Genomic DNA, 12443 nt, shown 5'->3' on the forward strand with positions numbered 1-12443 from the left:
GTGTGTGTGAGACAGAGTCTTGCTCTGTAGCCCAGGCTGGAGTGCAGTGGCGCCATCTCGGCTCACTGCAAGCTCCGCCTCCCGCGTTCACGCCATTCTCTTGCCTCAGCCTCCCAAGTAGCTGGGACTACAGGGGCCCGCCACCTTGCCTGGCTAATTTTTTTTGTATTTTTAGTAGAGACGGGGTTTCACCGTGTTAGCCAGAATGGTCTCAATCTCCTGACCTCGTGATCCACCCGCTTCAGTCTCCTAAAGTGCTGGATTATAGGCGTGAGCCACCGCACCCGGCAAGAAAATTCTTACAGTTTCAAATATAGCCAAATATCTTAGAGCTTCTGAGAAAAAGGTGAATTTGTAGAAACAAACAGTAAAATTAGTCCTGATGTTTTCTCACTCTGCAGTTATTTATTAGCCACTCCTACCTATACAAAGGTTCACCTGACAAAGATGTGTTCATTCTAGGGGCTTTTTCAGTTCTTTAAATTCAAGTTTTGCGCATCGATTTATGCTCTTGACGTCTAGTTTAACTCCTTTAAGGTATCAGGTATACAGTCTGAAAGTCTACACACTTTATCTGGTCCTTTGTCATTCTCATTGTGCTATATGCAGTAGGATGTCTGTGGCAGATTTCCTTGGCAGAGCTCTATCATGCAAGCATGTCTGGCTTTATCCTGAGAAGCTAGGTAAGAATTCCCGATACAGTGCCACCCTCTGATGTGGTGGCTGCCCAGAAATAACAGTAAGGCTGAGCGACTGAAAGAGGCAGAGGTTGCTTGCTAAGATAAAAAGTACTCCCAACTCCACTGGAAGGAGCCTGGTTGAAGTCAGTAGGTGGCACACTTAAGAAGGCTGTCAAGTGAACTGAAAAACAGCCGTTAGTCCTCAATATATCAACAAGGATCCTGTGATACTTTTCAATCTGTTTAAGCCTGTCAATTCAGTTGCCTGTCTCTCATCCCAAGAAAGGGTTCATTTCCATGAAAAATTTTGTTAAAGTGAATGGAGCAAAGGAAAATCTAGTGCTCTGCAGCACCCCTGCTGTGGCACCCCGTCAAAGTGGCTGGCTGCCACAAGGCCAGTGCACCGCAATGTGGTGGATAGGGATGATAAAACCGGAAACAGCAATCCCACCTTACATTCCTATGGCAGGTTGCGGTATACAAAGCACTTTAAAATTTGTATTTATAGTATATGTTTAGATATAATTCACATGCCATGAAATTCATCCTTTTAAGTGTACAATTCAGTGGTTTTTATTAGGCAAGCACTTTATGCCCTCAAAGGACCATTCTGGATTAAGATCAGAGCTTTGGCTTTCATATGTACCTGTTATGTTTGTACCAGTTCCTTTCCTGTCATGTTTATACCGGTTCCTTTCAGTACTTTGATTTCTCCACAGTCCCCATACTAGTTTTACGTTAAGAAATATTTAGCCCCAAGGATCTAATATGGTATCCTTTTGATTATTTTCTGAAATGCTAGACAACTGAAATGGGGCAAAAATCTTCAGATTCTTGTGACAAGCAAAAACACTTTAAAACAAACTTCCCTAACAATTGCACATACAGAAAATACCCTTTTGAATTAAGCTTCAAATTGTAATTTATCCAGCCTACACAGGAAGAAAAATGTCCACAGCTTAACCAACCTGGGTTTTACTTGCACAGTAAATTATTTAGATTTTTGTCTTAAATAATTTCATAGCTCTCTGGCCTTATTGTAATCAAATGAAATTTTTATTATTATTTACTATAGAAAGAAAATAACATTCAAGAAAATTTCCCTATTTGAGGGAACAAAGCCTTAGCACTCAACACAGTACCTACTGATGCTCATGAAAACTTAATAGAAGTTTGTCAAGTTGAGTGTATTTGGTTTGGTTTAAAATTAAGCAGCTGGCCGGGCGCGGTGGCTCAAGTCTGTAATCCCAGCACTTTGGGAGGCTGAGACGGGCGGATCACGAGGTCAGGAGATCGAGACCATCCTGGCTAACACGGTGAAACCCCGTCTCTACTAAAAAATACAAAAAACTAGCCGGGTGAGGTGGCGGGCGCCTGTAGTCCCAGCTACTCGGGAGGCTGAGGCAGGAGAATGGCGTAAACCCGGGGGGCGGAGCTTGCAGTGAGCTGAGATCCGGCCACTGCACTCCAGCCTGGGCGACACAGCAAGACTCAGTCTCAAAAAAAAATAAAATAAAATAAAATAAAATAAAATTAAGCAGCTGGGTGGGGAATGTTGAATGCCATTTAATATTATATACAGAATTATTGGCTGTATCGACTTTGTCTTTTGTGGAATTTTTAAGAGGGTTACTACCTCTTTATCACTATTTTTCCTTACTGAAACGCACGTACACATCAAGTTCCTTTGCAGTATCTCATTTATGACTGTTTAGTTTTAATTAGAGAGCTTCAGAATGCTTTTTCACAAATATATTGCCTCGTCTTGCATTCGTTTTTAGTTCTAATATCTCCATAACATTCAACTCAAAAGAAAAGCCTACATTTATTTTCCAAACCTTGTAGGAAAGACTGACTTCAAAATTCCCTTCCTTTAGTCTGGGTGGTCCCTTCCTTGATGAGCCCATACACATTGCCAGGGACCTGTGTAATAACTAAGCCAAAGATCATGCCTCTATTTTGCTGGTGCTATTTATGAAGTTATCTAACAATTTTATGAGGTTTTTTATGGGTTCATTCTTTCATCAGCTCCCTACTCTCTTCCAGAAAGACCTTAAGGTGTTTACATAAAAAATAAATGAATACCCTGAAGCCACATAACAGGCAACAGCAGAGTCAAGGTTGTACGGTTCAGTCTCTGACTTTTCTGTCTTGGATCTAGACTGCCTCCCATGAACTTCCAAAGAACCACTTATTATGACACTTGTTAACCCTAAAGAGCCTTTGCTGCATAGAGAGCAGAATGCAAAATTCACATCTTTAAAAATAGGTATATATACATGGTACATAGAATAATGCCTGGCACATGGTAAGTGTTGTATAAATTCATTGAATAAATACATAAACACAGTATAACACAAATTGCGTTTGTTTCAACAGATACATCATGTTTACCAGGGTAATTTCCCGTCCTGCAGTGTCAGAGAGTTCATTTTGCTTTCCTGGAAGACAAAAGGAAAAGAAGTAATCGAAAGGAGTAACGAAAGCAGAAGTAAACCACCTTGCCACCCATGCTTACCCTGTTGAATGCCAGGGATAGTGTTGTTAGTTTTGGCTTGTTAATTTGCTTTGCCTAGCACACACTTGTTTGTGAGAATTCACAGTGACCAGCTCTCTCTCTGGTTCATCACTTTTCAGTCCGCATAGCCCCATGGCATATCTAAGAGGAAGGGGAAGGATCTAGTATATCACTTGCAAGAGACTGGAAGTCCTTGCTCTGGGGACATTCCATATTCAATGCCAGAAATGCTGCTGTCCTGTCACCTATGTAGCCAAGATCTCCTACCACCTAGTTCACTTTGGATGTGGTAAATCAAAAGACTTATCCCTGACTCCTTTTCTGAAGTTCTGAGAGAGGTTCCAGCAGTCTCAAGAAAGATGATGAAAGATACAGAGAGGCTGTAGAAAGAGCCGTGGAGTTGCAGATGAAGAATTGGGGTAAGAGAGAATTCTTCAGAATCCAGAGAAGGTTCTGAACTCCAGAAGTTCTCACTCCAAAATATCAGAAGCACTTTTGCCCAGTCAAAGGTTATTCCTGTGACACACAGAATAAGGGTTGCTCTATCTAGCTCAGTTTCTATAACTACACTGTAGCTGGTGTTGTGAAAACAGGAATGGGAGAGAATGGAGGAGAAGAAAAAAGAAAGAGAAAACTGAAGTAGTTCAGGCCAAAGCTAGATCAGAATTCTCTATGCTTTCCTCTCTTCCTTATTTGGTCATGACATTGAGGGAGTTCTTACAAAAGTAGAAAGGAATTATTTTCAAAATATCACACCATTCCCGTCATAGCCAAACCCACATTTTTCAAATGCATTATTGTTGGGTAAGGATTCAGGTCAAGCCTATGTTTATAATGGCAACAGAAAGTACAGACATATTAATTTTCTCTGGGAACATTGGTTCTTCAATCAGATAAGGGTGTGTGTGGGACTGGCATGATGTGGTGTGGCTGCGAAAAGAGGATAATACAAAATAAATCATATCTCTTGATCTGAGAGATTGTTTCAACTTCCAATCCTGTTAAGGTTTAGAAGAGCTCTTTCTTACACAAACCTAAGACTGATGCAAAGAGAATGATGAATTCTCAGCAATGGGCTGTGCTTGCCACAACTCCAGCTGGAACACTGTGCTGTGGTAAGCACGCCTCTCTCGTGACTCAAGGAAGCCCCAACCAACCCATCTGGCTTTTTAGCACAAGTATGAGTTGTCTTCTAGAAAATCATTATCCATGGTTTACAGGATTGGGAAAGAAAACAACAGGAGGAAACTAAAAATCCTTTAGCCCCAGAAATAAGAATGTGTGATACTGGGGGCAGAGGGAAAATAGAACCCACCTTGGTGCCTTCTCAGGAAGCAGAAGAGGCAGAAACAGGTAGTGATGAGTAGAGACAATCCCCCCAAAGGAAGTAAACTATACAGGAGCCATGGTCTGCTTGCCATTTCGTCCTTGGAGGGTCGTTCTGAGGCACTTTTTACATCTGGAATGTTAGTAAATGCTAAAGAGAGTTAGGAAATCCGAGATATATTGGGATCAGCGGCACCCCTCTGCATTGTCAGAACTTGAATGAAGGAGATTTCAGGCCAATGCCCCCATTTCTCCTTCAGAGGCATTCCTCAAGAATACCAGTGCCCTCAGCCTCCTCTTACTTTCTTGCTGAGCAGATGTGACTCTGCAATAATTTATCTTTTGCAGAAATTCTTTATTCTGATAGAGTTAATCTTCCACAGAACAATCTTCATGATAGCTGTCAGAAGGTACTTCTTTAAGATTTTCTACTTACGGTATCTAACTCTCATATTCATCACTTAAGTAGGAAAGCCATTGTCTTTATTTTGCCCCAAGAATAGACCCAAGTCAGATAGCTAGTGAGTGGCAATGGGAACTCAAGTCAACATGTTTGTAACATGAAATCCAAGTTTCTTCAACACAATGTCCTTTCCTTGTCTCATAACTTATCAGAATCTCCAAATACCAAATACTTTTGATATCCTCAAAAGTGCTCTGCATGGCACACAGCTAATGCGCATTACCATTGATCAATGTTAATTATGCATTGAGGTCCTGTTTGTCTGCAGTTGTTCACAGCTCATTAGCAGGTTGTGAAACAACTTAGTAGGTCAAAAATAGCATTTTAAAAAAGGAAACAGAAGAGGATAGAAATCATCAGAATGCATCACACACACTAGAGCAGTGGTTCTCAAGCAGGACAATTTTGGCTCCAGGGAACAGGTGGCAATGTCTGGAGACATTTTTGGCTGTAACAAGGTAGGGGGAGAGAGGCTGGCAACTAGTGAGTAGAAGCCAGGGATTCTGCTAAACACCCTATACTATACAGGATGCAACCCCCACTTAGTGCAACAAAACTCTATTCAGACCAAAATGTCAATGGAGAAACTCTGTCTTACAGTTAAGTAAGACCTTATGAAACTTTTTTATATTTGTGTGTATTATGGGTTGTGATGTAAGATGTATTTTTTTTCTTTTTTTTTTAAATGAAAAATACTGGAGTAAGATATTCTAAGGTCTGGCTTGGTGGCTCACACCTGTAATCTCAGCACTTTGGGAGGCCGAGGCGGGTGGATCACTTGAGATCAGGAGTTTGAGACCAGCCTGGCCAAAATGATGAAGCCCAGTCTCTACTAAAAATATAAAAATTAGGCCGGGCGCGGTGGCTCAAGCCTGTAATCCCAGCACTTTGGGAGGCCGAGACGGGCAGATCACGAGGTCAGGAGATCGAGACCATCCTGGCTAATATGGTGAAACCCCGTTTCTACTAAAAAATACAAAAAAAAGCTAGCCGGGCGCGGTGGCGGGCGCCTGTAGTCCCAGCTACTCCGGAGGCTGAGGCAGGAGAATGGCGGGAACCCGGGAGGTGGAGCTTGCAGTGAGCTGAGATCCGGCCACTGCACTCCAGCCTGGGCGACAGAGCCAGACTCTGTCTCAAAAAAAAATAAAAAATAAAAAAATAAAAATTAGCTGGGTATGGTGGTGTGCATCTGTAATCCCAGGTACATGGGAGGCTGAGACAGGAGAATCACTTGAACTCGGTAGCTGGAGACTTCAGTGAACCGATATGGTACCACTGCACTCAGCCTGGGTGACAGAATGAGACTCCATCTCAAAAAAAAAAAAAAAAAAAAAAAAAAAATTCTATTAATTCTATTATAATGTTATTTTGTTTCGCTAGATGCTTGGGTTTGGGGTAAAAATGATTAGGGGCAATTGAAACTGCACAAAAAGTGGTTTGGTATTCAGAGTGGTAACAAATGTTGTCTATTGATGCTGCAGCTGCTGTTTAGTTAGTGATCAGTCAAACCACTGCCAGGTGTGCCAGAAACAGCTGTCTGGGGGAGAGTCTTGGATAGCAATGGGGGCTAAGGTTTCTACAACAGATATCCTAATACAAACAAATCTGCTGGATCAAGAAGATCCAACTTCTGTTACTTCTTTAACCCCCCCCCCAAAAAAACTAATTTCCTTAATTTTACTTGATTAGTTTGATCAAATAAAACTAATTCAGAACAAACTCTTTCTCTATTTCAGAACAAACTCAAAACTCCTCCAACTTATTTTGAGTTTGTTCTGAAATAGAGAAACAAGATAAAGAACTGAAATTGATTGAGAAAATGATGCGGGTGTACACTTGCATATGTCCAAAACCAGAGCTAGCCTTGGGGAGGATTCCAGTGTTTGCACACTACCAGAGAATCCAACAATCCATCTCAAGATAAGTTAGCATCATTTGTGGAACATCACCCCAAGATCATTGACACAAAGTAAATTCCTGGGCTTATTTTGAAGCTCACTGAAAGACTGTAAATACAACACAATCTTCGTTTGCCTGCTTTGATCTCCTCTTCCCCATTCCTTAAGCATAAGGACACAGTATAGCCTGTACAATGATACCTCTGACACCTGGAATAAAAAGAGGCACATTCAGCAGGTGCTCCAAATCAGGGTGGAAGTCCACAAGGACTTCCTGCCCTCTCACTCCACACCCACTTTCCTGCCACAGATAATGATCACATTTTGAGGAAGTTCTTTTTTCATTTTTCTTTTTTTTTGAGACGGAGTCTCGCTCTATCACCCAGGCTGGAGTGCAGTGGTGCAATCTTGATTCACTGCGGCCTCCACCTCCTGGGTTCAAGTGATTCTCCTGCTTTAGCCTTCTGAGTAGTTGGGATTACAGGTGCCTGCCACCATGTGCAGCTAATTTTTTGTATTTTTAGTAGAGATAGGGTTTCAGCATGTTAACCAGGCTGGTCTCAAACACCTGACCTCAAGTGATTTGTCTGCCTTGGCCTCCCAAAGTGCTAGGATTATAGGCATGAGCAACCACGCCCAGCCTTGGGGAAGTTCTTAATCAGAAACTGACGAAAGGAAGTTTGGGAAGGGTGAAGTGGCAGCCCAATGGATGTTTCAATGACTGTTCCCCAGCTCTGTCAACTTTTCCCCTAGGACTTTGGCTTGTTTTACAGAGTCCTAGGGGAGAATAGTGCTTGGGAGAATAGTGCTTTCCCAAGAGCATCCAAGCCCCAACGCTGTCACAGACCTGTTCCTACATGAACTTTTAACTTGAACATAAACAGCAAAAGAGGGTCACATATAAAAACAAGAAAATGTCCAAAATCACTTTGGAAATATATTTCACAGGAAAAAACAAAATATTTTTTATCAGATCTCCAAAATTTCTTTATGAAAAGCATGGTCCTTAAACTCATTTCCAAAATATATTTTTCTCCTCACCTTATACTTGGTTCACTGAGCACTTTCAGGTTCAGAAGGAAAAGGAATTTTTCTTTGACCCTCCCTGTTATTTTTGTTTTATTATTTTGTTTTGTTATTTTGTTTTCTCACCTAGATTAAATTAGTTTTAAATCCACACAGAGTTTAAATTAAAGTTAATTCCTAAACAATTTACCTTTTGTGAAGGAAGTAGAAAAAAAAAAGAAGAAATATTACACAAATTCCTGCCTTCCAAGACATTATAATCTTTCATGGGACCTAAAGCACATTTCTACACATTACTACAGTGAAAGGAAATGATAAGTGAGAGGCACAGACCTTAAATGGCATACAAATTGGTAAAAAGGAGTGATCCCTTCCCTTCAGGTGATCATGAAAGGCTTCCTTAAGAACTTGGAAAATAAGCTGAGATTGAAAGGAGGGGTAGAATTTCCATAGGTGGAGACAGATGAATGGGTGCTCTACAAGTGGCAAGAGCAGCATAGGCAGGGCTATGATGAAGATGTGGTTATGGCAAGTAAGGCCATTAGGCTAGAGTTGAGAGGCTCTATATGAAATGCAGAAACAATCTAGAAAGGTGGTGGGATCAAACTGTGGAAGAATTTGAATGCTGGTTAACAAAGATGAGCCCAATATTGTGAGCACTGGGGATGCTATGCAAGAGAGTGGTGTTACGAAGGAAGCGTATGAGGTAAATAAGTGTATTTGGCTGAAATGGACCAAAATGGGGAAACACTAAAGACAAAGAGTCCAATCATAGAATTTATTGGAATTATTTAGAAGGAAGATAATGATGGTGGGAGATGCTCATAGAAGCAATTGGAGGAAACACATCACAGAGTGGAATGTTGTGGAGAGACAAGAGTAGGAAGCAAAGAAAATTCTCTGGGATTTTCCATAAGGATCAAGAGCATTAATTAACAAACTGATAAGGAAGGGAGTGATAAGAAGGGTAGGTGAGTAGGAAACTAGGATTTGAAATGTTCAGAAAAAAAACTGACAAGGCCCTTCATGTCTCCTATTTAGCTCTTAGACTTTCTCTTTGACCACTTCATACTTCACGTACTTTGTTCCATAAAACTCCCCAGGGCACAGGAATTAGGAGGGAATGTTATTCCCTTTCCCCTAAAGTTGGGCTCTTTCCTCCACAAAATAGACTGTTGATCCTAATCTCAGCCCCAACTTGATCCCTAGAATAGGCACCTTTATGCACTTTACAAACTATAGACTATCTTTAGTTGCCATGAATGATCCAAATATGGGATAGAGCAGAAATTGTAATGTTACTTTTGTGTAATAGACTTTTGTATCACAACTAATTATTAACTTCTGACCTTGCATCTGACCTTGGCTAAATTCATTTCTTGTATAGAAGTAGATTAGTTCCCATAAAGAAAGACTGAATTACACAAGAAGGCTTCTCTTCCAAGGAAGGTGGACTCAATGCCTCAACATTTAATTTTATTAATATTAATATATTTTATTAATTTATTAATGTTAATATATTATATAAAGTAGTTAATAGCACTTATTTATTCAATAGTATATATCATTCTAGAATTAACATTTTGCAGAGTTTCCTTATTTTTGTAATTTATTTTGCCTGTTTACAAAACAGTATTTGTGGCTGGGCGCGGTGGCTCAAGCCTGTAATCCCAGCACTTTGGGAGGCCGAGACGGGTGGATCACGAGGTCAGGAGATCGAGACCATCCTGGCTAACACAGTGAAACCCCGTCTCTACTAAAAAATACAAAAAAAAAAAAAACTAGCCGGGCGAGGTGGCAGGCGCCTGCAGTCCCAGCTACTCGGGAGGCTGAGGCAGGAGAATGGCGTAAACCCGGGAGGCGGAGCTTGCAGTGAGCTGAGATCTGGCCACTGCACTCCAGCCTGGGCGATAGAGCGAGACTCCGTCTCAAAAAAAAAAAAAAAAAAAAAACCAGTATTTGTTAAAAATTCAATATTTTGTCTCATTAATGTGAATTAATAATGCAATTCTTTCCAGAAAGTGTTCATTCCATACATCCTTAATGTAGGCTTCTCCAGGTTAATGAAGACAATGTTTGTGCTTTGCATATACTATATTCTTTAATTCATTTACAAAGAAATATTTAGTGAGCCCCTACCATGTTCCGGGTACCCTGACATCTATCATACAGAGCAAAGATGTTTAAGACACAGCCTCCATCCTGAAGGGGTTTATCAGCCAGTGCATGGATGGTCACAAGTAACTAGCACTAAGCTTGACGCTGTATTTGCAAAAGTGGAGTCCCTAACTCTGCCATCGATTTCTTCTATATTTCTATATTTCATAATTGAAGGTTGCTGCTATCACTAAAGTGCTCTGCATTTTTTCATGGGGCTGCTGTAAGAAATTTGAAACTGACTGAAAGCATTTTAAAAGAATTTCAATGGGTTCCTTCATTGTGCTAATTTGAGGGAGTTGCAAGACACTCAAAAGTAAGCATATAAAGTAATAAATTAATGTCAAAAAGAACAGTTGTAAAATGTATGCATTCAAGTGAATGATGTCCATAAAGGAACTAAACTGTATGAGGGTGCATCTAGAGTTCAGCTATGCTACCATTGCAATAATCCTCTTTTGAAATTTCTTCTTCCCGATAACCTTAAGGGTCAATTTATGAGCAACAAAAGAAACTCCAACTTATTTCTTATAATTAAAGGGCGCTCTTTTTTGATCCAAATATATTTTTATTGTGGTAAAATTCACATAACACAAAAATTACCATTTTAATCATTTAAAATGTACAATTACATGGCATTTAAGATATTCACAAAGTTGTGTAAACATGACTACTCTCTAGATTCAGAACATATTCATCACCCCAAAAGAAAACCTATTAAGTAGTCATGCCACATTCTTTATTTCCTCAGCCCCTGGCAACCACCAATTTACTTTCTGTCTCTATGGATTTGCCTATTTTGGATATTTCATAGAAACAGAATCACATCGTATGTAAACTTTTGTGTACATCTTCTTTTACTTAGCATAATGTTTCTGAGGTTCATCAATGTTGTAACATACGTTAGTACTTCTTTCCTTTTCATGACTATATAGCATTCCATGTGTGGATAAACTACATTTCCTTTATCCATTCATCAGTTGAACATTTAGATTGTTTCCACCTTTTGGCTATTGTGAATAGTGCTGTGATAAACATTCACGCACAAGGATTTGTGTGAACATATATTTTAATTTCATTTGAATATTTACTTAGGAATAGAATTACTGGGTACTGTGACAACTAGGTTTTATCTTTTCAGGAACTGTTAGACCACTTTCTAAAGTTACTGCACCATTTTACATTCTCATCAGCAATGGATGGGGTTTCTGTTTCTTCACATCCTTGCTAACACTTCTTATTTTCTTTTTTTTTTTTTATGCTAGTCATTCAATGGGTATGAAGTGGGTTTTCATTGTGGTTTTGATTTGCAAATCTCCAGCAACTAATGACATTGAGCATTTTTTTTTCACATGTTTATTGGCCATTTATATATTTTCTTTGATGAAATGTCTATTCAAGTCCTTTGCTCATTTTAAAATTAGGTTGCAGTCTATTTGTTGTTGACTTTTAGTGTCTTTTGATGCACAAGTGTTTAATTTTTATGAAGTCCAATTTATCTATTTTTGGTGTTATTGTTGATTACGCTTTTGTAATCATATCTAAGAAAGCACTACTAAATCCCAGATCAGAAACATTTATCCCTATGTTTTCTTCTAAGAAACCAAAGTTTTATTGTTTTATATAATGTAGTTTTTATAGTTTTAGCTCTTCTACTTAAATCTCTGACATTTTGATTTCTTAAAATGTGGTGTGAGATGAGGGTTCAAATTCATTCTTTTACATATGAATATCCAATTATCCCGGCACCATTTATTGAGACTATTCTTTCCCCACTGAATAATCTTGGCACCCTTATCAAAAATCAATTGACTACAGATGTGTGGAGTTTATTCTGGACTCTCCATTCTATTTGCATTGATCTCTTTGTCTATCCATATGACAGTTCTACTGTTTTTTGTTTTGTTTTGTTTTACTGTCATTTTGTAGTAAGTTTTGAAATAGGGAGCTTCAATTTTGTTCTTTTTCAAGAGTGTTTTGGCAATTCTGGGTCTGTTGCAACTCAATGTGAATTTTAGGATCAGCTTTTTTATTTCTGCAATAGCAAGAAAAAGCTGTCAGGATTTTAGTGGAACCGCATTGAATCTGCAGATCACCTTGGGGAATATTGCTATCTTTGCAATATTACATCTTTCAGTCCACGAATACAGAATGTCTTTGCATTTATTTACATATTCTTGAATTTCTTTCAGCCATGTTTTCTTTGTTCAGTGTACAACTCTTGTACCTCTTTGGTTAAATTTATTCTTAAATATTTTATTCTTTTTGATGCTATGGTAAATGAAACTGTTTCCTTAATTTTCTTTGTGGATTGTTTATTGCTAGTGTACAGAAATATCACTGATTTTTGTGTGTTGATCCTGTATCATGTGGAA

General features: G+C 39.3%; 1 protein-coding gene across 3 annotated transcripts in view; it reads right to left on the reverse strand.

The window, feature by feature from the left end:
- Window positions 1–12443, reverse strand: part of BTLA (B and T lymphocyte associated) — a 36386-nt gene that overhangs the window by 2816 nt on the left and 21127 nt on the right. For 2 of the 3 annotated variants that reach the window (XM_010361046.2, XM_010361045.2), the window contains 2 exons: window positions 4514–4657; window positions 3075–3121 (listed from right to left, as the gene is read on the reverse strand). In XM_010361046.2, coding sequence (XP_010359348.2) covers window positions 3075–3121; window positions 4514–4657 — 191 coding nt within the window. The remainder of the gene's footprint in view (window positions 1–3074; window positions 3122–4513; window positions 4658–12443) is intronic. The other variant, XM_010361048.2, reaches the window with a different exon arrangement.

Source organism: Rhinopithecus roxellana, chromosome 1, assembly GCF_007565055.1.
Source record: "Rhinopithecus roxellana isolate Shanxi Qingling chromosome 1, ASM756505v1, whole genome shotgun sequence".
Classification (NCBI taxonomy): domain Eukaryota; kingdom Metazoa; phylum Chordata; class Mammalia; order Primates; family Cercopithecidae; genus Rhinopithecus; species Rhinopithecus roxellana.